The sequence below is a fragment of the Helobdella robusta genome (assembly GCF_000326865.2).
Source record: "Helobdella robusta unplaced genomic scaffold HELROscaffold_30, whole genome shotgun sequence".
Taxonomy (NCBI): Eukaryota; Metazoa; Annelida; class Clitellata; order Rhynchobdellida; family Glossiphoniidae; genus Helobdella; species Helobdella robusta.
In genome coordinates, this window is record NW_008704502.1 from 920191 (window position 1) to 947328 (window position 27138).

Here is a 27138-nt window from a genome sequence, read left to right on the forward strand (position 1 = left end):
AGAAAAATAAAAAATGATAGTCAGATGACTATAAACTATCAAAGACATGTCGGAATGGCAGGTTTCTTAATTGTATCAAGTTAAAAATAATATGAAAGTTTCATCATGCGTGTAAGTTTGGCCATGATAGATGATCATTTTGAGTTGTCTTTGCTGCTGCTGCTGCTTCTGCCACTGCTGCTACATAGATGGAGGGATGGATAAATAAATGAAAGAAAAAATGAACGCAGGGGCGGATTCATGGCAAGCCTTGGGCCCCTACTTATTTGTTACCCCAGAACCGCAACCTTTGTAAATTTTGACCCTAGATAAATGGATGAACGGGTAGTACACATTTTTTCAAATAGATTCATTTCATTAATTTTTCTCTCTAAAATTCTTGCAAAAATTTGGACAGATAACATATCTTAGCAATTTTAAAACGCTGCACTAGCTAGAGTCATAGTCCACATAACTCACACACACACACACACACACACACACACACACACACACACACACACACACACACACATAACTAACTCATCAAGAAAATTAATATAAAATAAGAACATGCTTAATTTCGAAGCGTTAACATTTTGTTAACCACACTGATATAATGTTTCTACGCTATAATTTCGCTTTAACATTGTTAATTTTTGCAATTTTTTTACGTAATCATCAAATATTTTCCTAAAAAATTCTCCTCAAATGATCAGTCACGTATTAGAACAAGCAGCAGTAGCATCTGTATTATTAGCAGCCGGCCATGAAGTTCACATTATTCTAGAATCGAAATTCGATCGAAATTTAGTTAAAAAGTTTAAAAATGAAAGTATCCATTTACAATTTTTTGAAGAGGATGTTGGCTTTTTAAGGTTTTCATCAAGTAAGTATATGAGCAACTGGGAGGAACTTTTGAGACAGTCTCTCTTGTTCTTTTATCAAATCGATCAGCACTTCAACTCCTTCCTACCTGCTTTTCCAAACCATGTCTCGGTTGCAGGTCTGACGTGTTCTCCGGCTTAACTACTGCCGAAAAGTATTTTGGATTTTATTAATGGGAGAGTTCATGGCGGAAAAGGTTAAATTTTAAATTAATTTAAATTTTTTAGTTTGTTAGATGTTACATGCCGAAATCAACAGTTGCAAAGTTTCTGAGGGCATTCGGCGCGCTTAACGAAACTGTCATCGCCAAACTATATATTGATGAAAATGACAACGAGGTATAAAAACTAATAACTAACTATTATAATAAAAATATAAATTCTCATTTCAATCACAGCTAAAATCCCAAATCCCGTCAAACGTCTTAACCCTGAACTGGCTGCCTCAAAATGATGTTCTAGGCCATCTTTCCACCAAACTCTTCATCACCCATTGTGGCAACAACGGACAGCATGAAGCTCTCTATCACGGCGTCCCGATGTTGGGATTCCCGCTCTTCGCCGAGCAGGATGTTAACTGTAGGAGAATGCACGTTTTGAATTTCGAAAGAACGATGAATATTTTTGAATTTTCAGATACTGAATTGTTAAGTTAGTACTAACTTTTTTTATTATGTTTAATTTATTATTTATTTATTTATTTTACTTTATTTTTTCAGAAAACATTTTAGAAATCTTAAAAAACCCCAAAATAAAAAAAACTCCATACAACGCATGTCGAACGCCTTTAAAGACCAACCAATGACAGCTCGGGGAAAAATTCTTTTCTGGATCGAGCACGTGATCAAACATGGCGGAGACCATTTAAGATCAGAGGCCATTGATTTACCATTATATCAATTCTTATGTCTCGATACTGTTGCCGATTTAGTTGTTTTTGTTGCTGCTGTTGGTTATGCTTTAATGAGGATATCTGCTTTAGCACTAAGACGAATTTAGAACTTTTGAACCAAAATATGTTACGAGGGTGTTAAAAAATGAAAATAGCAGATTCGTTGTCCATAATATTTGTGTCAAATGGTGTTTTTTCTCTCTCACAAATATTTCAATGTTTTAATTCTCTGTTGACGATGAACAGTAAGTAGTTAGATCATTTTTTCATATTACATTTTTTCGTATAATTTCATACTTCAGACAGACAATTGGAGTGCTACACTGAGTGCATAAATTAAAATTTATATCTCAATTGTTTTTTGATTTTATGAAAATGAAATAATGAAATGTATTGGTTGAAACGCTTTGAATAAAATAAAAATACATGCTTATACAGTGGTGGATCTAGAAAACTCGGAGGTGTCTCGTTTGTATGTTGAGACTAGGTTCAAATACAAACATTTCCCCGCATCTCTCATATGCGCTTGGGATATATATTTCACACTCACTTTGTTGAGCCACACACACACACACGCACACACACTACGCACACACACTCACACACAGACACACACACAAGCATTGTTTTATCTTCGGTTATAATTAGAAAATTCAAGTGCCAAATAAATTTTTTATTGTTTTCATAGGCACGGCTTATATTGTGTAGCTAGGACTTATGTATGTATGAACATAAGTCATAGTCAGTGTTACTAGTATGCACAACTTATAATCTATGCTATACAATGGTATTAGTAGTAATAATAACGCTTGTATTGATATTGGCATTATACCTACTACAATATAGAAGAACAAAGTCCATGATGCAGTCAAAACCTCATCAACAGCACCAACACACAATAAATAGCTCGACATCCTACATAATCACTCAATGTAATAACATTATTACAAATTTATCGTCGGGCTTGTAAATAAAGCGAGTTTGTTTGAATTTTTCATATTATTTAGTTTTATAAACATTAAAAAATATTGAAATAGCCAAGTTTCTAAACTGTAAAAAAGTGTTGAGATAGCTAATTTGGCAATGAATGTTAACGGCAGTTTAATGTTAACTGTATTGGTTGGATTGTGTCTGCTCGGTCCACACCACACAACTTCCTCGTATAAGATCCTACTCGTCAGCCACCAAATGCTCAGTCATGTCTTGGAGCAAGTTGCAGCTGGGAAAGTTTTACTAAAAGCCGGGCACGAAGTTCACCTCATTCTCGACTCCAGGTTTGATCCGAGTTTAGTTAAAAAGTTTCAAAATGATGGGTTTCGTCTGCATTTCTTCAAAGCGCCGACATCTTTTGTGACATTTTCATCCGAAGAGTATAAAAAGCATCTCGGAGATCAAATCTTTAATGCAAATGTCGACTTTTATACCCACCTGGCAATCGTGGGCGAGCAAGTGAACGAGGAGTGCGGTTACATGCTAGAAGACAAGAAATTTATCGATGAATTGAAAGATGTCGGGTTTGATTTAGCCATACCGGAACCGTTTGCAGTGATTATGTGCCCACTAATCATACCGAAGTACTTGAAAATTCCGTTCGTCAGTCTAACGAATTTGTATTTCGCTTTTCAAATTAGGTTAGTCATAATGAAGCTTTTTACTTTTGAAAAAAAAAAAATTTTTTTCTTTTGTTGCCTGCATCAGATCACCGGCCCTTCCGACCTACTACTTAAGACATTTCCAAACGGCAGACGACAAGAGAGAGATGTCTTTCTTCGTCAGATTCAAACAGTTGCTAGTGATAATCTTCTTCTCATCTAGACTATCTCCACTGAATCGCAACCTCACGCTCCTGCATAAATACGCTCCCGAGTTTGCAACGTGGGACGAGTTGTTGAGGGAGTCTCTGCTGTTTTTCTACGAAGTCGATCATCATTTCACCAACTTCTTGCCGGCATTCCCCAATCACATCTCCGTGGCCGGGCTGACTTGTTCGCCCGCCAAGCCACCTCCGGAAAATATTTTAAATTTTATCAATAGCAGAATTGTCAACGGAAAGGGTTAGACGGTTTTTTTTGTGACAATTCACATAATATTTAAATTAATTGAGGATAATTTTTCATATTTCAATAAAAACTTGTCAGACCCAGGAGTTATCGTAATGACGTTTGGTTCCTCAGCCGACTACATGCCAAGAGGGATCGTCAAGAAATTTTTTAATGTATTCTCACAACTCAATGAGACCATCATCGCCAAGTTTACTATTAAAAAAACGGATAAAGAGGTAACTAAAAATTAAAACTTTTGAAAAATTTTTTTTTAAATATTTATCAATTTCATTTTTGACAGCTGCTAGCTCTAGTACCACCAAACCTTTTAATCCTCAACTGGCTGCCCCAGAATGACCTCCTGGGCCACCCATCCACCAAACTTTTCATCACGCACTGCGGCAACAACGGACAGCATGAAGCTCTCTATCACGGCGTTCCGATGTTGGGATTCCCGCTCTTCGCCGAACAGCACATGAACGCAAGGAGGATGACAGTTAAGGGATTCGGTTTGGGGATGAACATTTTAACTTTCACCGAATCCGACTTATTACGTTAGTTAGTTTGGTTGGCGACTGTTTGCAAAGTGTTAACTTTTGTTTTTATTTAATCCATTTTTTTCATTTTCAGAAAATATTTTGGAAATAGAGCAGAACCCAAATTACAGAAGCTCAATTAAACTGGCATCAAAAGCATTCCGCGACCAGCCAATGACAGCCCAGGAAAGAATTCTCTTCTGGATTGAGCACGTGATCAAACATGGCGGTGCCCATCTGAGATCCGGGGCCATGGATCTGCCGCTCTATCAATTTTTATGTTTCGATACTGTGGGAACGCTGCTCTTAATAGTCATCGTTATAATCGTTGTTACACTCAAACTTTCAGTACATTGCGTGGAGAAGTTTATTCGCTGTTATAAAATTAGATTTTGTAAAAAGAAAGAGAAAGAGTTATAGGTGTACACATGAATGACCCATCAGTCAGATACAATGGGTTTGTTTGAAGCATGATAGTCTCGTGTGGGGATATTGAATAATGATTAATTTCATGAAGAATGAGTTATTCAAGGATAGTTCCCAACTGAGGGCTATGAACGAACAGGAAAGCAATGATTATATTGACTTTATTGTTATTTATTTTATTTATTTAGTATTATGAATACTTAATTATTTGTCTTTCTTCTTTATTTTAAATTAAAATAATATAATTTCCTGTGACATTTTTAACCGAAACGTTTTTCTCCGTAAAACTCTTTGGCTACAGAGAATAAAATCGAAAATTGATCTACCGCATTTAAATTATTAAAATATAATCAATTATATAAAATAATAAATAAATGATTAATTAAATTATTTATTTAATTTATATTTTTCTATACTCAATTTATTTAATGTTTTTTCAAAATTATCCATTAATGTGACAAAATAATGATATGACATTAAACATGCACGCTGCCTTTTTATGGCAACATCGCGAAAAGAACCAGATCTTTAAGGACATATAATAAACTATGCACCCTAAGTTGTGTTGTTGCAACACCTTATAAATCTTCGCGACGGAATAATTTTATGTTTAAGATTCAAATTTGTGGATTCTAAATAAAATTGACAATTTTATACGTTTTTTTAGAAAGAATCTTTACAATTTTAAAAGACTTTCATTATAAAACTTTCCTACTTAATCTAATACTCTTAATCAGAAATGATAAAAGCCAATAGTACTTTTTTATTCGTTCTTGTAGGAATTTGTTTTTTGGGCGATCGTCAGGTACATGCCTACAAAATTCTTCTAGTGAGTCCTCAGATAATCAGCCACGTGCTCGAACAAGCTTCCGTTGGGTCAGTTTTGTTGAAAGCTGGTCATGATGTCCACCTTGTTCTCGAATCGAAATTCGATCCTAATTTGGTGTCAAAATTTAAAAGCGGTGGACTTAAGTTGCATTTCTTTGAGGAGCCAGACGATTTTCTTAGATTTTCATCTGATGGACTGAAAAGATATCTCGGAAACATAATTTTCAACATCACATTCGATCTTTCCAAACACATTTCCTTTGTGAGCCAGCTTACAAATGATGAATGTGAATTTATGATGAGGGATGAACATTTTTTGAGAGAATTGAAGAAGGTCGGTTTTGATTTGGTTGTCGTCGAGCCGTTCGCTGTCATCATGTGCACGCTTATCTTGCCGAAGTATCTCAATGTTCCCTTCGTCAGCCTTGCTAATTCCTACTTCGCTTTCGACGTCAGGTCAATCAGAATGGGCGTAATTATTTGAAAATTAATTTTAACTTGGAGAAATTTGATTATAATTAAACTATTATTTTAAAAAAAGTTATTGTAGTATAATTTAATTATAATATTATTTTTTTTTTAATTTGCCAGATCTCCAGCTCTGCCGTCTTTCTCCTTTAGATACTTTCAAGCGGAAGACAACCAAAAAGAAATGTCTTTCTTCGTGCGGTTTAAGCAGCTTATGATCTTCTTGTTCTTTTCAAGCAGTCTGTCTCCACTGAACAGGAACCTAACCCTCCTCCACAAATACTCACCCGAGTACGATACCTGGGAGGACCTTCTGAGGGAATCCCTGCTGTTTTTCCACGAGGTTGATCATCACTTCGGAAACTTCCTACCCGTATTCCCAAATCATATTTCTACTGCCGGATTAACTGGAATTCCAGCTAAAAATCTTCCTGAAAATATTTTAAATTTTGTTAATGGCAGGATTGTTGACGGGAAAGGTTTGATTTTTTTTCAGTTTAGACAACTTTAATCATATTCAAGTAAATTACACGAAATTTTTTAATTAAAAAAATGATTTTTTTTTTGAAAATTTACAATAGAGCTTGGTTTAATTCTAATGACATTTGGTTCCAACGTGAATTACATGTCAAGATCAACTATGAAAAAGTTTTTGAACGCGTTTGGATTGCTCAATGAAACCGTTATCGCTAAATTTTCCATCGACAAAAAGGACCTGGAGGTTTTATTTGAATGAACATTCTGTAAAAACGTCGCGTATAAAGTGAACTACGGTTGAAAATGGCTAATTATCATTTGAACTATTCCGCAGTTGATTTCTAGCATTCCGCCGAACGTAATGGTTTTGAAATGGCTGCCCCAAAACGATATCCTGGGCCATCCCTCCACCAAACTCTTCATCACGCACTGTGGCAACAACGGACAGCATGAAGCTCTCTATCACGGCGTCCCGATGCTGGGGTTCCCACTCTTTGCTGAGCAGCACATGAACTGCAAGAGGATGACCGTTGGCGGATTCGGTTTATCACTGAATATTTTAAGTTTCACTGAAGACGAATTGTTACGTTAGTTCAGTTGTTCGTGATTTTTTGACTATTTTCTGGTAAATGATCAAGTTTTATTTAATCTTTTTTTCCAGAAACGATTTTAGATCTTTTGCAAAACCCCAAGTACGAAAACTCCATCCAGCACATGTCAGAGGCCTTCAGAGATCAGCCAATGACAGCCCAGGAAAGAATTGTCTTCTGGATCGAGCACGTGATCAAACATGGCGGCTCTCATTTGAGATCTAGTGCCATGGATCTGCCGCTCTATCAGTTTTTATGCCTCGATTCGGTTGGATGTCTTTTGATGATAATCATATCAACGCTTTTTTTTTTTGCTCAGCTGTTGATACTTTTGTGGAAGAAAGTTGCCAAACATTACAAAGTAAAATCAAGCAGAAATCAACTGAAAAAAAGATCATAGACGTTTAGAATGTTTAGCCAAACTCGAGTTCCCCGTTCATAGTAATGTCATTTTCATTTTGTGTATATTTTGATTTAAATCAATCAACTTAATATAAAATAACACACACATATATATACATATATATATATATATATATATATATATATATATATATATATATATATCTATGTATGTCTGTGTCTGTGTGAGATGTTTTATTCAATTGTAACAGTCGAAAAATTAATGAAAATCTGAAAAAAGCGTCAAGGAATCGGTAAAATACACGCGTTGTATGAAGAGGAAAATAATTTTTCGTATACTAAACTGGGATGAAAATCGAAGTTTTACAAAAATAAAAAGTTAAAATCAGTCACCATATCAGTTCTCTCTCTTTCTCTCTCTTTTTCTTTTCCTCTCCCTCCTATATTTTTTTTGTTTGTTATAATTTGATATATCATTGCGATGCATTTTTTGATTATCAGCCATCCAAAACCAAATGAAATGCAAAAAATTTACAACTGAAAAATAATAATCCAAATAACAACTTGAGACAGAAAAAGACAAAAACCAATCACTATAACCAACCATCCAACCAGCCAGTCAACCAGCCAACCAACCATCCAACCAGCCAACCATCCAACCAATCATCAAATCATCCATCCAACCAACCGACAACAATAAGTATTAAAATCACAATTTTTTCTCCCTAATTAAACAGCAGATCTTTGTAACAGGAGAGCAGCGGTACCAGACTCGTACTATAGTTTGTTGTCGTCCTGACCACAGTTTTTCTATCAGCTCTCTCAAAGTTCGACTTCACCATCTCGTAATATTCCCCGTCACTCAGTGTAACGCATCTCAGTTGCGGACATTTTAACCTTTTGAGAAAAAATATTTTCTACTGTTGGAAAAATCATTCAAAAATCATTTTCATTTACACGATAATTCACGCTGGTATCTTTATTTTATCTGTCTGTAAAAACATACAATTACTAATATAGTACCTGTGCTATCAGTATTAGCACAGCAGTACAGCCGTACAACTACAGTATATATACAATACAATTTAGCAAAAGCCACAGCAACCACAGTAGTCGAAAAAATTATTAGCAACAATCTATTACCTCAACTGGTCAATAAACTTGCTGCTGTTGTCAGAAGCCCGGATCGTATCGGGATCCCATTGGACCTCGAGTCTTTCCAGTTTGGAGCAGTGTTGGGATAGGGCGATGATGATCTGATCGATGTGGATCCTGGTTCCCATTCTTAAGAACCAACCATTTGGTGTGCCGCATACGATGATCCTGGTGGTGGTGATGGTGAGGATGACGAGAGTAACGATGGTAACGACATTTTTATCACTTTATTAATAATTATAAAAAAAAATAACAAAGCGCAAAAAAGTTTCTACTGCAAATGTTTTGCCATTCAATTAATCAAACAGCGAATCAATCAATCAATCAATCCACAAACTTCATTTTTTTCATAAGGGGTATGACATTGAGAAAAAATTGTTCGGCCAGTTTGGGCTTCCCTACGATCATGAGACCCTCAATTTGCCGACCCTTTCTCATTATAAATCTCGAAGGGGTAAATATTTATTCAATTTCTTCATCATTAATAAACTTTTAATTTCATATATTAGTGAGATAGTGAAATAAAAAGAGAGAGAGGGAGAAAGAGACTCGATAATATTAATTTGCGTCAACCACTACCTATGTATGGCGTTTTCAGATAAGTTAACTGTATGGCTAATGTCGATGGCACGAATGTGGTCTAATTTTCCAGCCTCTACCATTGTTTCCAAGATCTTAAGAAAATTAAAAAGAACTTGAGATACACACACACATACACAAACACAGAAGCAGATAAAGCATACACACATATATACATACTTGATCATCAAAGAATTCGCAATATCCCAATCCCAAAAACGTGAATCCGGGAATCCGGATCAACACGTCCATGAGACAATCATTCGATAATTCCGTTGATGTCAAATCGAGTTCTCTAATTTTTGAGACTTGCCATTCTACTGCCATCATGTGCTGGTCTTCAAGACCTACAAATATTATAATTTATAATTTCTTATAATTTTGGTTATAATTATGATCAATCTATCAACCAATCAAATAGCTAACTAAAATTTACCCTGATTATTCATATAATTATTAAAAAAATCACAACCAACCACAGTGCTGTAACAAAAGAGTCTTCAATTTTTTACACCTCTGAATCAAAGTTTTGAGAGCGCTGCCCTTCACCCTGAGACAAAAGTTCAAGGCCAGGGTATCTAGATGGATACAATTGGATGATAGCATCTCTATGTGGGTATCGTCTACAAAGCTGATGCCGTATAGGTTAATTACTTTTAGATTAGGAGTTTGGGCTTTTATCTTTCCGATGTTTATAACTTCGTATATTTCTTCTTGCTCTTCGTCTCCGAGTTCAAAGGTTCCTGTGCGTGTGTTTGTGTGTGTGCGTGTGTATGTGTGTGTGCATGTGTGTGTGTGTGTGTGTGTGTGTGTGTGTGTGTGTATGTGTGTGTGTGTGGGAGAGAGAGAGAGAGAGAGGAGTGTGAGAAGGTACGAGGCGTATTTGTGGAAGTTGGTAGTGTATTTATAAAAGTGGTTTTTGCGTGCTAGTGTTTTATTGAGGGATTTTTTTAAGTCACGTCCGTCGCTTCACTACCATGCCAGTCAATACGTTTGTAAACTAACCAATCAAATGTTGAATCAATCAATCAACCAACCAACCAATCAACCAACCTACCTACTCATCAATCAACCAACCAACCAAAGTACTCACCAACAAATCAACCAACCTACTCACCAATCAACCAACCAAGCATCCAACCTACTCATCAACCAACCAAGCATCCAACCTACTCACCAACCAACCAAGCATCCAACCTACTCACCAACCAACCAAGCATCCAACCTACTCACCAACCAACCAAGCATCCAACCTACTCACCAACCAACCAAGCATCCAACCTACTCACCAACCAACCAATCAGCCATGCAACCAGCCAACCAACCAATAAGATGCAAAACTTCAAGTGACGAGAGATGCTGGTAGACTTTTCTCATGAAGCCTTCCATAAAAATAACCTGAAATAAATAAATAATATTAAAAATAATTATGAAAACAACATTAATAATTCATTTAAGTAACGCTTTTTATAAACTGATGAAATAATTAAAACAAAAAAGTCAGACAGACAGACAGACAGATGAATGAATCAATCAATCAATTGATAAAAGAATAAAAACAAGAGAGTCGAATGAATGAATAAAACAGCACACGAAGGATTAGTTAAAAAAATGAATGAACGAATGGAAGTTTTTAAAGGAATGTAAACATCAGATAGAGAGATAGATAAACGAACGAAATAAATGAAAGAATAAAAACCTCTGATAAGCAGATGGTTAAAGTTCTAAGATTGCACGGAAAACTGTTCATATCGTTGAAATCGTGCAGTTGCATTGCATTTGAAAAGTCTAGCGTTAAGTATTTGAGGTTGTTGCATCTGAGTTTGAGTGATTGGTCGGTCGGTTGATTGGGAAGTTAGATAGATAGCAGAAAACAACAATTACATCAACAACACAACAACAACACAACAACAACATTACAAAACCCACTTGTTAGCCAACTCATGCAAGACAACAGGAGTTATAAAATCGGCCGAAAGTTCAATGTACCTCAGGGACGACCCTGACCTATAATTGATGACCGATATAACTGCATCCTGATTGGTCACATGCAGACCATTATATTCGGGTCTCAGCGACACGCGACTCCAGAGGCGGCTGTCGTAGGCCAGGGTTCGCCACTTCCGGCAGACAGTTGCAAATCGGCAGAGGTCTGCCAGACGGAGGTATTTGAAAATCTCGAGAATTATTTTGTCCGGGAGGTGGCCGATGTTTTTGGCGGGCTGTTTTTGTTGTTATTATTGTTTGTTGTTGTTGCTGTTTTTGTTATTATTGTTATTTGTTGTTGCTGCTGCTTTGTTGTTGATAGTGTTGTTGTTAGTTAGTATCCAATTTGGAAATTGTTAAATGAATCAATTTTTAAAAACGTCATAATTCAAACTTAGATTAAATAATCCTTCACGAAAAAAAATTTGAGTGTAGCAGTAGCAGTAGTAGCAGCAGCAGCAGTAGAAGCGGTAGTAGAAGTAGTAACTTTACTAACGGCGTGTGAGGACGTTGACTGCATGGATTCATTCGTCTGTTGTTGCTGGGTGCAGATAGTCATCGTAAAGTTCAACAATAATGCCCACGATTTTATATAAATCTCTTCTCTCTCTCTTTTGTTCTCTCACTTTTTCTCGTAATCTCTTTCTCTCTAATTTACTTCTTTATTATGTTTCTTTTCTTTCTTTCTGCAGTATATGGGCAGTGATTTTTTTCTAAAAAAAAAACATTTAAAAATCCTAATAATTATTTATTTCCTTCTCTCTTATTTTCTTCTCTCTTTCTCTCTCTTTATAATATGTCTTTTTTCGTATTTTCTATCTTTTCAATATTACATAAACAAATAAGATGCCTTTAAAAAGGGTTAATACCCAAAAAACGCTTTAAAAACCGAGAAAAGAGTATTTTGAATCATTCCCTATCTCTCTCTCTTGTATGAACATACATACATACATACACAGACACATACATACATACATACACACATACTTACATTTACCTACATAAATATACTTACATAGACAACGTGCTTGCATAAATAAAAAGATTAAGTTTATCTTTATTCAAACGATTAAACTGTTTACAAGAATACAAATTATTGTGTGTTTGTGAGTGTGTATGTGAGTGTATGCATGTATGTATGTGTTCAAGTATGTATGTATGTGTGTATGTATTTAAATAAATTTCCTATCTTTTATAGAACACCAAAAAAATCCATCGAATATTAACGCAACCTCTAGAGCCTATAAAAAATACAAACAAATAAATAATTCAATGTGTATATGTATGTATGTATGCAAGTATGTGTGTATGTAAGACCATATATGTATGTATGTGTGTATATGTATGCATGTATGTATGTAAGACCATATATGTATGTATGTGTGTGTGTATGTATGTATGTAAGACCATATATGCATGCATGTATGTGTATGTGTATGTATGTAAGACCATATATGTATGCATGTGTGTGTGTATGTATATATGTATTAGTATGTAAGATCATATATGTGTGTATGTGTGTGTGTATGTATGTATGTATGCATTTGTATGTACGAATAATATTAAGGTAATTTAGATGGAGATGATGGTGAAAGATTATTGTTAATGTAGTGCTAACAACGCTGAGTAATAGTGATAATAATAATTTTAATAACAACCATGGAATGAATGAATGATCGAACGAACAAAAAGATGAATGTACGGATGAAAGAACGAACGAACGAATGGATGGATAAATGCTTACTGTCTTGCAGTTAGTACAGGTTGTATGATGATAATATGAATAACAACAATAATAATAACAACAATAATATTAATAATAAATCGTCGTAATAATAAGTATTTAAGATTTTTGGTATTTACCATTAAGTAATACATTTATAGATTAGTATTGGACTAAGACTGTCAGAAATGTTGTATAAATAAGTATTATATATATTTAGATACATGTGTGTGTTTTGGTATGTGTGCTAGTGTGTGCGTGTGCCGATGTTACTTTAGCCACGGAAAGTTAAAATGTTCATTAAAATATGTAATCAAAGATCTATAAAGTAAAACCACTTCGCCCTTTGAAAAGCGCAACATGAATGAAAAAAAAACAACGAATAAAAAGATAACTAACTCGTCTGCAACGTAAAACATGCATCTTATTTGGCGCTAAATAAGCACCCTGCTGAATGATACAATTAGAAGGTCAATGAAACCAACAAAACACCTTTTTAATTTTATTTTCTTCAATTTTTTTTTTATAAAACTTCTGAAAATACGAAAAAGAAAGCACATCACACAACAAAAGAATACACACAGTCGTAATAATCATCTTCATCATGTCACGGTAGATGGTTCCAATTAATTTCCGGCTTATTCTGTTTCTTCAGCAGTTCGTTGCACATCTTAAAGTGGCCGCAGCCGAAAAAACCGCGATGGGCAGACAGGGGAGAAGGGTGGACCCCCTTGATTACGTGATGCCTGGTCTAGGGATGTGCGTTTGGAGAAGTAGATCGATTTATTATTTCCGTCGTTATTTTCGTTATCCATATCATTATTGTCATTCCCATTAATTTATTTATAACTGAAAGAAAGGAAGTATGAATGAATGAAAGAAATGAAATAAATAAATGACCTTATTAATTTTGTCGCCCTTCTTATGGGCGTAGGAGCCCCACAACATGAAAACCACCCCACTGAGGTTAAAGTTCAACCAGTTCATAACAGCATCAGTAAACAGTTCCCAACCTATCAGGATTATATATCAGATATCAAGTGTAAATATGAATGAGAAAGAGAAAAAGAAAGAGAGAAAGAGAGAGAGAAAGCGAAAGAGAGACAGAAAGAGAAAATGTTTGATCTCAAACCTGCATCTTTATGTGAATTAGCTTCATTTCTTCTTACAGTTAGAACAGAGTTTAAAAGTAAAACTCCTGAAAGTTACGTGATTGAAAATCAATAAGTCAATTAATCAGTCAAACAAATAATCAATCAATCAATCAATCAATCATTCATTCATTCATCGTTTCATTCCTTCAGTCAACCTTGTTCAGCCCAGCCCATAAGGTAGCCATGGCCAGGATGACGAAATGGTGGGCAAGACTGCTCCAACTCTTTGTACATGTTTTTCAAACTAGGTTATGGTTATAGTAGTTATTATAATAATTATCATAAAACATTATTATTATTATTAAATTATAACAATAATAAAATAATAATCATCATCATCAAACCTTGGTGGTATGTCAACCCCTTTTTGAACAGAAAAGCAGAGCCCGTGGGCCTGATTGGGCTGATGATACGGGTCCTGACCTACTATTACGACCTTGACCTTAATATTTTCATCGTCGTCGCCATCATCATAACCATCATCATCATAACCATCATCATCATCCCAATCGTCATCATCGTAATCATCATCACAACCATCACCATCGTCATCATTAACACAACCATCATCATCATCATCGTCGTCATCATCACTACTTCATGTATGGGCGTGACTTGAGTCCAGGAGAAAACTTGACTGACAGGTGGGTAGACTGTGTACTTGGCTCTCTCATCCCTCACAAACTTTGATAACTGTGGGAAAATAAAACCGAGACATTGTAATGTTTTCAAAAAAAGAAAGGTAAAGCAAGAGAGAGAGAGAGAGAGAGAGAGAGAGAGAGAGAGAGAGAGAGAGAGAGAGAGAGAGAGAAATAGAGAGAGAGAGAAATAGAGAGAGAGAGAAAAAAAGAAAGAGAGAGAAAGAAAGAGAGAGAAAGAGATAGAAGTTACCAATTTGTTACCTTCTCAAAATATGGTTTAGTAAATTCAGCTTCTAGTGCATAAAACCAGCTGGGGCCAATATTATTAACGAGACCAAAAGTTCTCATCGATGTCAATTTCATTTTGGCCGTCAATCTTTTCTGCTCTATGCTGGGAGATGATGAGAAAGAGGAAGATGATGCCGATGAGGAGAAGGATGATGATGCTTGTTGTGGTGGAAACTGAGGGGATTGCGATGAAGATGCTGATGATGATGGCAGTGTAATCTTATCACCATCTTCTCTCTGGTGATCTTTTACCAAGCCATTACCATCATTTACTACTATGTTCAAGAGGTTTTTGTTTTCAGATAGGGCGTTTTCTACTTTATTTTCAACATAATCACCATCTGATATCTTCTTGTCATCATGTTTTTTATCAGTCATCTCTTCATTTTTGAGGTTTTTGTCCGCCGGTGGTGGAGGTTGTTCAGATGAGTAATCAGATTGTTTCGATCTCTTCTTAAATGACAGCGTACTCTGGGGACAGACAACGTGAATAGTTATTTTATATTGAAATTTTAAAATGAATAAAAAATAAATATCCTTATTATAATTTTAATATTTAAGACCTTAAAATCACGACATCAGGCAATCATTAGAGATTAAGAAGTGTTCAATAAGTTGACTATTAAACTTTAAATTAAGTAATAAATAAAATTAATTTATTTAAATTAAATTTTAAATTTTAATTAATTAAATTAAAATTAAAACAATCACAAACTTGGACAAGTTTTCGTTTTTGGGCACTGGATAACAATTTACTCATCGTAAAACTGCCAGACACAGAATAATAATGGTCAACCAACCCAATGAAAATCACTAATTATGTGTTTAAAAAAGTGCAAAATTAGGCAGAAATGAATGAATAGTTAATAAGAATATCGACAAATAACTTGACTAGAATCATATCTTTTTTTACTTCGCGGTAAAAATTTTTTAAAAGTAAACTTAAGTTAATAATGAATATTTACTAGCTCCACTGGCGAAATTTATAAGAATACCTTCTCAAAATACCTTTTATTATAGATAATTGTTTAAAAAATAACAGACAAAACAAAAATTAATTAGTGTTTTACTCTCTCTCTTTCTCTTTCTTTTTTTTTTCTCTCTCTCTCTCTCTCTATTTATATATATATATATATATCCTATGCCACTTTTGATATTTAAAAAATTTTCACTAAATTTTCCATGTTTTTATATAACAAAAGCAAGATTTTTGTATATTCTAATTTAAAATGTTTTTTCATTTTTTAAAATTCAAATATTGGATTGACTGAACGAGTCAATTATTCATTGGTTCCTGTATTCTTCTACCCACACAAACATTTCAAAATAACTTTTGAAATATGTTCTGTATGCATATGCACACACATCGTCATCTTCTTCATCATCGTCCTCTTCTTCATCATCATCATCATCATCATCATCATCTATATCTATTAACATCAGCATTTCTATCTTAGTAATCAACCAAGTCATCGCCATAATTATCGCCATTCTAACCATTTCCGTTTCCGTTGCCATTAAAGCTATCATCATCATCATAATCATCATCAACATCAACACCATCAACAAAATAAAAAACATCAAGCCAAATTTTTATTTAAATATTCATCAGAGTGAACGAGTGAGCGAGCGAATGAAAAACGAGTCAGCCTGATAGGTTTGAAAAAAAATTACAAAAAAGTAGAAAAATGAAAATAAGAAAGTCACTAACAATACAGTAGTAGTAGTAGAAGTCGTAGTGTGGTATTATAGTAGTAGTAATAGTAGTAGTAGTAGCGGTTGTAAAAGTAGAAGTAATAAAATCAGTTATAGTAGTAGTAGTAATAGTAGCAGCAACAGCAGCTGCAGTAATAGCAATAGTAGTAGCATTAGTGGTATTAGTGGCAGTAGCATTAGTGAAAGTTTTGAAAAATAAAAACAATTTCCTTTCGACAAAAATGTACTTTCTTAATTAGTAAGAACAGAAAATGGCGATCAAAGTAAAAAAGAAACAAAAACAGTGACCAACAAAACAAAAACGAAAAAGACTATAAATAATTCAGGAAAAAAAATCTTTCAAAAATGTCTGTCTTTGTTTTCTAGAGTAAAAAAAATGTCTGCTGCTACCACCGCTAGCTACTATAATTGCCATAAAAATTATTTTTAAAATTGCAAAGAAGATTGATTATTATTATTATATTTATTATGATTATTAGTGTTATTATTAACGTCATCATCGTCGTCGTCACCATCATCATTTATCAGCATCTGAATCATCATTATTGTCATATTTAAATGATCATCGTCCAATTCATCGTCATTGTCCTCAACATCTAAACATCATCATCTTCATTTTTGTATAAGCTCGTTTCTATGCAACGTGTGTGTGTGTGTGTGTGTGTGTGTGTGTGTACGTGCGTACGCAAAAACAGAGCAGAATCGTAAAACAACGAAGCAGAAAATTATTAATAGATGATGACCAAGTCACAGGGTTGAAATTTATACGTGTACTGTACACATGTATGCATGCAAGTTTTGTACACATACTTGGATGCGTGTATGTGTCTTGTATATGTATACGTATGTATGTATGTACGTACCTATGTATAAATTATCTAGGTGAGATTTAACTCAGCTAAGTGCTGTTTATAAAACCAATCATCAATCAACCAACCAACTAATCAATCAGTTGCTGGTTATATAAACATAAATTAACTTTTAGTTTCTTAGTAAAGGTAAACAAGAGATCTTTAATGACAGTATGTTGTTTAGTTTCGTTTCTGAACAACGATTGTTGTTGAAAGTTCTGACAGGAAACTAACCGAAACAAACTTTTTCAGATTTATTAATAATTGAAATTTGCATATTTGCCAAAATTAAATTAAAGACTAATTCAGTTGAATTTTTAATTTTTGTGTTAAAAAAATAATGAGCGTGTTCATGGACAAAACTAAATGTCAAATCTGCGAGGATGTGGCCGCCGGATTTTACTGTGGAGCCTACGTCTGTGAAGCTTGCAAAGTTAGTTTCATCTTCGTCATTCTGGTAATGTTTAAATTACGTACACATCAGGTTTTTCTCTTTTTTCTTGTAATTTTTTACAAATCGAAAGTAAATTTTTTAGGCAATTTTTTGGCAAATCTTCCTAAAAAATTCATTAATTTCATATTAAACACTAATTTTGTGTCACTACAATTTTTCTAAAACTTATTGTGTAAAGGTTGAAAAATTTCATTCAAAAGTATCTAAATTTGTTTATTTTCTTTAAAATGAATCAGTATTTGTAGTTGAAAAGCATGTTGCTTATGTCATGAAGTGTGAAATTTCTTTATAAAATTACTTACTGATCACTAATTAAATTACTAATTTCACTGATTACTATTTTCTATTTACTAATCACTAATTACTATTTACCAAAACAGAAATTTTTTATTCGTTCGTTGAAATCTAAAATAAAGTGTGACTTCAATCCTTGTCCGTCCGAAGGTCAATGTACTGTTACCAAAAAAACTAGAACACAATGTCCACAGTGTCGATACAAAAAATGTCAGTCACTCAATATGTATGCCCCCGGTACGTGATTGGTTGGTTGGTTGGTTGGTTGGTTGGTTGGTTGGTTGGTTAGTTGGTTAGTTGGTTGGAAAGCTGGTTAAGTGGTTGGCTGATTGGTAGGATAAAAAACAATGAAGAAAAATTTAATGTTAGCAATCTGCACATTAACATTTAAATAACATCCTATCCTGTCAACAATATCAACAACAACAAAACAGGAAGTGCAAACGTTTCTCGAGACATCAATCACATCCCATGTCGAGTGTGTGGCTTGCCCTCGTCGGGGTACCATTTTGGGGCCATCACTTGTGAAAGTTGCAAGGTGAATTGCCAAACTAAATTGTCTAACTAAATTCAAATTGATTTATATGAGTATGCACTGCACAAACATACACTTTGTTTTTTTAACCATTGTTGCATTTTATTTTATTCATTCTTTTATTCATTTATGCAATGATTTATTTATTTTCATACATTCATTCTTTCATTTATCCATCCATCCATTTAATTTATTTGCATAGAGAATCTTTTTTTAAATTCATTGTGTTATAAAGCTTCGATGGATTGTGTTGTGTTCATTTATTCATTCGTTCGTTCATTCGTTCGTTCATTCATTCATTCATTCATTCATTCATTCATTCATTCATTCATTACACTATATATTTAATTTTGTATACATGGTCTACTTTTTGTTGCATTGAATTCTATTATGTTTTAAAGCTTGGTTAGATTGCATTGTGTTCTTTCATTCATTCATTCATTCATTCATTCATTCATTCATTCATTCATTCATTCATTCATTCATTCATTCATTTCTTTATTTATTTACTCATTCATTTTTTTGTTCATTTATACAGTCATTCATTCATTCATTCAAATTTTATTCATACACTGTCAACTTTTATTGCATTGCTTATTGTAACATTTTTGTATTCATTGGTTCGTGGCTTATTTGTTCTTTCGTTCTTTTGTTACCACTACCACAACCATTATTATTTATATTATTATTATTATTATTACTTTTATTATTATTACTATAATATGATAATATTTAATATTAAAACATTTTTCCTTTGTTTAATTTCTAGGGCTTCTTTAGAAGATGCCTGTTCAATAAAAGTTCATTTCAATTAAAATGCTTCAAAGATAATAATAATAATAATAATAATAATAATAATTATAATAATAATAATAATAATCGTAATAACAATAATAATAATAATAATATTAATACAAATAATAATAATAATAATAATAGTGGTAGTAATAGTAGTAGTAAGAGTAATCGTGAAGTTAAAATGGTCTGTGGTAGTAGTAGTAGTGGTGGTGGTAGTAGTAGTAGTAATAATAATAATAATAATAATAATAATAATAATAATAATGATGATGATGATGATAATAAATCTGATGTTGATACTTTGAAAAATGTAAATAATGTAGGTGACGACGACGATGCTAATTATAGTAATGATGATGATGATGATAATAATAATAATAATAAAAGTAATAAGAGTAATAATAACGATGTCGCCGGTGATGATGATGATGATGAAGACGTCAGAATGGGGCTATGCAAGGTGACCAGGATGGGTCGGAATGTCTGCAAAAAGTGCCGCTACATGAAATGCATCATAGTTGGGATGCACCACAACAGTAAGATGACGCTGTTGATGCTGCTTCATCTGCTGCTGCTGCTGATGATGATGATTGTGATGATGATGATTGTTAAGATGATGATTGTTAGGATAATGATGATGATGACTGTGAGAATGATGTTCCACCAAATGGTCGTTATTCTGTCTAATGTCAGATCAATAATTTAGCTACCTAAATATTTATTAATCATTTACTCAATGAATTATTTCTTTCATTCAATCGTTCATTTGTTCATTTTTTATTCTTTCATTCATTCAATCATTCATTCATTCATTCATTCAATCATTCGTTTATTCATTCAGAAATTCATTCCTTACTCATACATTCATTTAGGCATTCCTCACTCGTTCATTGTTTACTTATCCAATTTATCCAATCACTCGTTCACTCATTCATCTGTTCATTCATTCATTCATTCATTCATTCATTCATTCATTCATTCATTCATTCATTCATTCATTCATTCTTCCATTTATTCATTCATCCATTCATTCATTCATTCATTCACTCATTCACTCATTCATTCATTCATTCATCCACTCATTCAGAAAGTAAAATAGGCAGGCAATCTAACTTAACGAAGCACAACATAACGGTACAGCTGAATAAAATTAAATTCGCCAAGGGAATTCTCGTGTCACCCCAAGCCCTATCTCTGCCCACTATAGAGTCCATAAATAACTATCCGAAAATTCCAAAAATTGAAATCGAAACTAAGCTAAGTGAGAATAATTCTCAACTAACTGGGACCTTCCGACAAAACGAAAGTGAAACTAGTAGAGTTGTTGCTGCTGATAAGGTATTATCATTTGAGGGCGGTAATAATGATGATAGTTTCGGTTTTGGAAAATTCCGGAAGAAGGTCTTGGAGAACTTCCGGAGCATGCCAAAATTAGAAAAAGTTGTTTTCGATTACGACAATTATAATAGTAGTAATAGCATTGGAAGTGGTAGTAGTAATAGTAACTGCAGCAGTAGCGGTATTGGTAGTAGTAGTAGTGATGGTGGAGGTAGTAGTAGTAGTAGTAACAACAATAATAATAACAACAATAATAATATTAATAGTAGTAGTAGTTTTTCACTTCACAAAAATATGCTACTACCCAATGATGGAACCATTCGCCATAGGTCTAACCAGCAACAACAGCAGCTACAACAACAACTGCAGCATAAGCAGCCACCACATCGTCAGCAAAAATGTCATCAGCAGCTGCAAAAACAACATCAGAAGCGTGTCAAACATCAACACAAACAACAACAACAACAGCAGCAACAAAATGAAAAATGTCCGCAGAAACGAAAGTACTGGTTCATAGATTTCACTAAAAGCAACCAGAACAACAATAATAATAACAACAACCATAACAATAATAAAAATAATAATACTATTACTAACATCGCGAATAATTTCCAAGTTACTAACTTTAATAGTAATACCATTAGTGGGGCTAACTTTAAACCTAAAAAACCTTTCAAAGATGATGATGGTGATGATGATGACGGTGATGGTGATGATGATTTTGGGAGTGGTTATGATTATTATGCCTCTGAAATGATCTATGGTGGTGGTGGTGGTGGTGGTGGTGGTGGTGGTGGTGGTGGTGGTGGTGGTGGTGATGGCGGTGGTGATAAAGTTAGTGGCGTTGATGTTGCTGAATTCGGTAAATATTTTCGTTCGTCGTCGCTGTTGACGTCATCATCGTCGTTAGCTATGACGTCATTGTCGTTATCTTTAACGTCGACGTCATCATCATCTTTGTCGTCATTTCCTTCGGCGTTTCCGTCGTCATCATTATCATCATCACTGACGTCGCCTGCGAGTTATAGCTGGTGTGAAGTGGCTAATTCGAGGACGTTTTCCTCGGAAACAACCACATCATCGTTATCATCATCGTCGTCGTCGTTTTTGGCATCATCATCATCATCATTTCCGGTAACATCATCGTCGTCATCATCATCAATAAAATCGTCGTCATCAACAATACCATCATCATCACCACTGTCTTCGTCATCACTGACGTCATCGTCGTCGTCGTCGTCACATTTCTTGAACGTTCCTTTTGCAGAGGATCGGTATAGGAAGTACCTGCAACTTAGACAGCAGTACAGGTTGCTGTTGTTGCAGAGACAACATCGGGACTGCCAACATACTTGCCAGTGCCATCCGCAACAAGGCCAACCAAATCGATTGCAACAGCAACCCAGTCAGCGACAACTAAATCAACAAGTTCCGCAACAACAACTGCAACAACTTCAACAGTCGCATCTACAACATCAACAAAAACCGTCCAACCGGTGCTATAGTTTAGATAAAAACTTGCCTCCTCCACAACAACAACAGAAACAACAACAACATCAACAAAAACAACAACAACAACAATATTCACTTGAAAATATATCTCCACTGCAAAATTACCAACAGCAGTCGTTCATAAATATTAATGAGGATTTGAAATTCAAACTCGAGCCGTCCTACTGGCTGCCAGAAAAAATAGGCGGAGCTTATTGCTGTGAAATGGAATTTGATAGAGTTAAATCAGAGGTCCTAGATAACTACGGATTTTTGCTAAAAAACGACACTGCTACTACTACTGCTGCTGCTGCCACTATTACTACTTCAGCAGCTTCTACTATTAATACTTCTACTTTTATTAATACTATGTTTAATGCTACTGATATCTCTACTACTATTAATAGTAGTAGTAGTAGTAGTGGTGGTGGTAGTAGTGGTGGTATTAGAAGTAGTAGTAGTAGTGGTAGTAGTGATAGTAGTAGTAGTAGTAGTAGTAGTAACGTTTTGGCTTTTTTTAATACTTATAACAAGAAACATGATGTCGGCGATTTTGTATGTTATGATAATGATAATAACTGTAAAGATCTAAGCAACAACAACAACAATGACAACAACAATAACAACAACAACAACAATAATGACGTAATCATATACATTTCAATCAATAATAGTTGCATTGGCAACAACAACATCATCGTTTATAATACTACAGCTGGCGCCAGTAACCACAACAACAACAACAGCAACAACGACTACTACTACAACTGCAACATCAACAACGGTACTGGCGTCAACATCATTAACAACCAACACATCAACAATTTTAACGTAAACAACTACAGCTTTAATAATAATTGCAACAGTAACAACAATACTAATACTGGCAACAATAATGAAAACAATGATGACGTCAACACATTCACTAACTCTGACATCACAGCCAACAACATCAGCAGCAGCAACAACACAAACAACAACAATACTGATAATTTTAGCATTGATGACATCAACAATTTTTTTTCCAGCAACAACAACATCAACAGTTTCGTTGCCAACAGCAACAACATCAACAATTTTGTCGCCAACAACAACATCAACATTTTCGTTGCCAACAACAACAACGGTACAAACTCACAATCATCATTAGCGCTATTCGAACCTAATTATTATTCACAAAATTTTAAACCACGACCCCAGCCACCGTTCAGCGACCAATCTGAGCTCAGCTACAAGCTCATTAATAAACATTTAGTTACGGCTGATACTATAATCAGTAACATGGCTGGTCTCTTCAAATACGTTCAACCTTTCTTCAGCAGGGTAATATTAATTAATTAATTAACTAATTAATTAATTAGTTAATTATGCTACAAATAATTGTAGTAGTGGTAGTCGCTGGCAGTAGTTCCAGCGTTAGTTGTAGTAGTAGCAGCAGTAGTAGAAGTAGTATGAATGTTAGTTATAGTAGTACTAATAGTTGTAGCAGCAGTAGCAGTAATCTCTTTATAATACAGGAAGGCGTACCTATGATAAAGAAGAACTTCAGTTTGCTGAATCAATGGATCTCTCAGATCATGATGTTTGATAAGACCATAAGGACAATGTTGACGTTCTCTAAGAAGCTGATTGGTTGGTTGGCTGGTTGGTAGGCTGGTTGGTTGGTTGGTTATTACTTAGGGATTAAGTTTTTAATTTTTCAAATCGACCAACAAATTTATCAACCAAACATTCACTAAAGCGATCAGACAACTAGTCAATCAATCAATTAATCAATCAATCAATCAATCAATCGATCAATCAACTGAACAACTAAACAAACGTAGGCTTCAAGAGTTTCTCTCTAGACGATCAAGTAAGCCTAATGCAGAAGTGCGCTTTCCCTACAATAGCCTTCATAATGTCAACAAGATACGATAGCACCAAGAATGCTATTAACTGGTTTAACTTTGACGCTGACGAACAAGGGGTTTGTTTGTCTGTCTGTCTCTGTTTGTCTATCTGTCTGTCTGCTTGGTTGGCTGGTTGGTTGGTTATTTGGCTTGCTGGTTGATTGATTGAATAACTTTTAGATTAGTCAATCAATCGATGCTATTTTTTCTTCCATTCACAATCAATCAATCAATCAGTCAATCACATTTCTTCTTTCATTCACAATCAATCAATCAATCAATCACATTTCGTCTTCCATTCACAATCAGTCAATCAATCAATCAATCAGTCACTCACATTTCTTCTTTCATTCACATTCAATCAGTCAATGACATTTTTTCTTCTATTCACAATCAATCGGTCAGTCAATCAACCAATCATATTTCTCCTTCCTCCTTTCAGATCATCTTGGAGAACTTCCACATGTACAGATTCTTCTGCTGTACCCTGCACGAGATGGGCGAATTTATATCCAGGTATCATTATCATTTTCGTCGTCATCGTCGTCGTTATTATTATTATTATTATTATTATCATCACAATCATCACAATCATCATCACAATCATCATCACAATCATCATCATCACAACCACCACCATCATCATCACAACCAGATACTCATTGGATTACATAGAGATAACCTTTGTATGCGCTATCAATCTTTACAGTAAAGGTAATGATGATGAAGACGATGATGATGATGTAGGCTGCGATAATAAAGAAGAACATGATTAGTGATGATATTCCAATCGTTTCAATACGTTACCGTGATGATTTGATGATTGATGATGATGATGATGATTGATGATGATTGATGATGATGATGATAATAATAACAATAATAATAATAATAATCATCATCACCACCGTCATCATTTCCATGATTAGGAAACAAGCTGGAGTTGAAAGAGATGATGATGGAAGCACTGAGGCACTACATTATGAGTTTGTTCATTTATTTGTTTGTATATTTGTACATACCCACACACACACACGCACGCACACACACACACGCACGCAAATACACACGCACACATACACACACGTACATACACACTCACCAACGCAGAAAAACACGGAACCCAGACGAACAGACATGTCTACATTTTCAGCTGTCTACGATTTTTCACTGACATCTCGACTGCGCATGACCTAGCCGTCTGCAAGTTTCTCACAGACTCGAAGTACAACCAACTACCAATGCCAAAACTTTACCAAGAAATGTTTCTAGACGTCTGAGATTCTCCAGACGTCTCGAGTATGTCTGCAGTATGTCTGCAAGAGATCTGAAGTGCAACCAGCCACCAATGCCAAAGCTCAACCATGAACTGACTCTAGACGTCTAAGATGTAGACGTATGATTAGTTTAAGACGTATGATAATTGATTCTATCTGTCTGAAAAATGTCTGCTTTTGTCTGTGTGTATGTCTGTAAAGATATTTTACAGTACGCGAAAGTACAAACACAAACTACCTATTTAATATAACTAAACTGCACAAAGAACTATTTCTAGACGTCTGAAATATTCCAGACGTCTGAAAATTATTTGTGTATATTGTATTGTTGTGCGTGGGTATTTTTTTATAGTTGTTTTCTTTAATTTTGTTTTAAAAGAAACTTTTTTAAATTTCGATTTGGAGTCTTTGCTGAATGATGTATTAATCTTAATAATAATAATAATTAATAATAATAATAATGGCAGACACAACAACAATAATAATAATAATTTGTCTTCTAATGAGTTATTGCTATTTGCTTTTTTTGGTCACAATTGAAAACTATTCTTTAATTTTGGCGTGGTTTTAAAATTTACTTTTGTCGTTTTTGGCTGGGAATGAATGAATGAATGATAGATTGATTTAAACATTGATTTATTGATTGTTTGATTGGTTCAAATTGTTTATTTCTTCATTCCTTCAATCATCTATTTATTCATTCAATGAATTTTCAAATTGTAAATCTCGGAAAAAGCATGGCGTGCAATGTGTACATGCATACATATGCCACCACTAGTCCTGTATTTTAAATGAAGAAAATTATAATTTTTAAATTATTGTTATTATTGTTATTACAATTATTATTATATATATATGATATAACTTATTTTCTAATGTTGTTATCCAGTAATTATGGCTCGATCAGTGCTTTCATAATTTCATTCATTCATTCATTTATTCATTCATTCGATACATTTCATTCATTCATCCACGAATCTGACTTCTCTATCTATCCATCCGTCTCGAAACATGATATTTATGTAGCGCCTTTTTAAGTAATAAAAAAAACAAAGCGGGACAAAAAGATTATTGTTATAGCTCACGACAAACAATGTATTACGAATATATATGTTGAAAGGAGACCATATTTTGTACAGTATTTTATGAATTCTCAACGAATTGTTGGCATTAATCAATTTAATGTTTGTCTTTTCAACTTTCTAGTAAGGAAAACTGGAAAAACGAACTTTAAATTGATTAATGCCAACAATTGGTAGAATTCATACAATACTATATATCCATATATATATATATATATATATATATATATATATATATATATATATTTACAATATTCTATAAATTCTACCGAATGTTTGGCGTTAATATGTTTGTAGTTCGTTTTTTCGATTTTTCTCATTAAAGTTTTTTGGTGAACGTTTAGTTTATTAAAATTCAAAAATAAACTTATTTTTCGAATTCATGCTGCAAATAAG

General features: G+C 34.1%; 8 protein-coding genes across 8 annotated transcripts; 6 read left to right on the top strand and 2 right to left on the bottom strand.

Annotated features, from left to right (window-relative positions):
- Nucleotides 1-690: 690 nt before the first annotated feature.
- Nucleotides 691-1865, top strand: HELRODRAFT_174542 (hypothetical protein; the record flags this gene model as incomplete). The annotated part of the gene is made up of 5 exons (XM_009021990.1): nt 691-868; nt 937-1021; nt 1103-1205; nt 1265-1517; nt 1660-1865. The coding sequence occupies 5 exons, from the start codon at nt 691-693 to the stop codon at nt 1863-1865; spliced, it is 825 nt and encodes a 274-aa protein (XP_009020238.1).
- A 1081-nt stretch (nt 1866-2946) lies between these two features.
- Nucleotides 2947-5079, top strand: HELRODRAFT_154876 (hypothetical protein; the record flags this gene model as incomplete). Its single annotated transcript, XM_009021991.1, has 5 exons — nt 2947-3389; nt 3457-3812; nt 3897-4036; nt 4102-4354; nt 4431-5079. 5 exons carry the CDS (start codon nt 2947-2949, stop codon nt 4754-4756), a joined length of 1518 nt encoding a protein of 505 aa, XP_009020239.1. The 3' UTR covers nt 4757-5079.
- An 849-nt stretch (nt 5080-5928) lies between these two features.
- HELRODRAFT_112580 (hypothetical protein) lies at nt 5929-7883 on the top strand. The gene is made up of 5 exons (XM_009021992.1): nt 5929-6046; nt 6182-6537; nt 6640-6779; nt 6870-7122; nt 7197-7883. Exons 1-5 carry the CDS (start codon nt 5967-5969, stop codon nt 7523-7525), a joined length of 1158 nt encoding a protein of 385 aa, XP_009020240.1. The 5' UTR covers nt 5929-5966; the 3' UTR covers nt 7526-7883.
- A 330-nt stretch (nt 7884-8213) lies between these two features.
- Nucleotides 8214-11432, bottom strand: HELRODRAFT_81553 (hypothetical protein; the record flags this gene model as incomplete). Its single annotated transcript, XM_009021993.1, has 9 exons — nt 8214-8385; nt 8632-8811; nt 8981-9088; nt 9223-9317; nt 9403-9569; nt 9699-9965; nt 10548-10620; nt 10922-11039; nt 11152-11432. Coding segments are annotated over 9 exons (1461 nt in total), but the record flags the coding sequence as incomplete, so codon positions are not given.
- A 2106-nt stretch (nt 11433-13538) lies between these two features.
- On the bottom strand, nt 13539-15089 carry HELRODRAFT_157191 (hypothetical protein; the record flags this gene model as incomplete). Its single annotated transcript, XM_009021994.1, has 7 exons — nt 13539-13682; nt 13832-13944; nt 14064-14129; nt 14241-14329; nt 14430-14527; nt 14683-14778; nt 14988-15089. 7 exons carry the CDS (start codon nt 15087-15089, stop codon nt 13539-13541), a joined length of 708 nt encoding a protein of 235 aa, XP_009020242.1.
- Nucleotides 15090-17933: 2844 nt separating this feature from the next.
- On the top strand, nt 17934-20368 carry HELRODRAFT_81466 (hypothetical protein; the record flags this gene model as incomplete). Its single annotated transcript, XM_009021995.1, has 5 exons — nt 17934-18014; nt 18416-18570; nt 18768-18867; nt 19634-19653; nt 20050-20368. 5 exons carry the CDS (start codon nt 17934-17936, stop codon nt 20366-20368), a joined length of 675 nt encoding a protein of 224 aa, XP_009020243.1.
- Nucleotides 20369-21760: 1392 nt separating this feature from the next.
- Nucleotides 21761-23832, top strand: HELRODRAFT_174548 (hypothetical protein; the record flags this gene model as incomplete). The annotated part of the gene is made up of 4 exons (XM_009021996.1): nt 21761-21834; nt 22270-22405; nt 22624-22743; nt 23026-23832. 4 exons carry the CDS (start codon nt 21761-21763, stop codon nt 23830-23832), a joined length of 1137 nt encoding a protein of 378 aa, XP_009020244.1.
- Nucleotides 23833-24355: 523 nt separating this feature from the next.
- HELRODRAFT_174549 (hypothetical protein) lies at nt 24356-25770 on the top strand (the record flags this gene model as incomplete). Its single annotated transcript, XM_009021997.1, has 5 exons — nt 24356-24460; nt 24826-24899; nt 25039-25097; nt 25313-25397; nt 25581-25770. 5 exons carry the CDS (start codon nt 24356-24358, stop codon nt 25768-25770), a joined length of 513 nt encoding a protein of 170 aa, XP_009020245.1.
- Between the last annotated feature and the right edge of the window lie 1368 nt (nt 25771-27138).

Coding starts and splice junctions, on each gene's coding strand:
- HELRODRAFT_112580 (XM_009021992.1), top strand. CDS start 5,967: ATGTGCACGCTTATCTTGCCGAAGTATCTCAATGTTCCCTTCGTCAGC. Junction 6,538..6,639: donor CAGGATTGTTGACGGGAAAG/GTTTGATTTTTT, acceptor AATTTACAATAG/AGCTTGGTTTAATTCTAATG. Junction 6,780..6,869: donor TCGACAAAAAGGACCTGGAG/GTTTTATTTGAA, acceptor ACTATTCCGCAG/TTGATTTCTAGCATTCCGCC.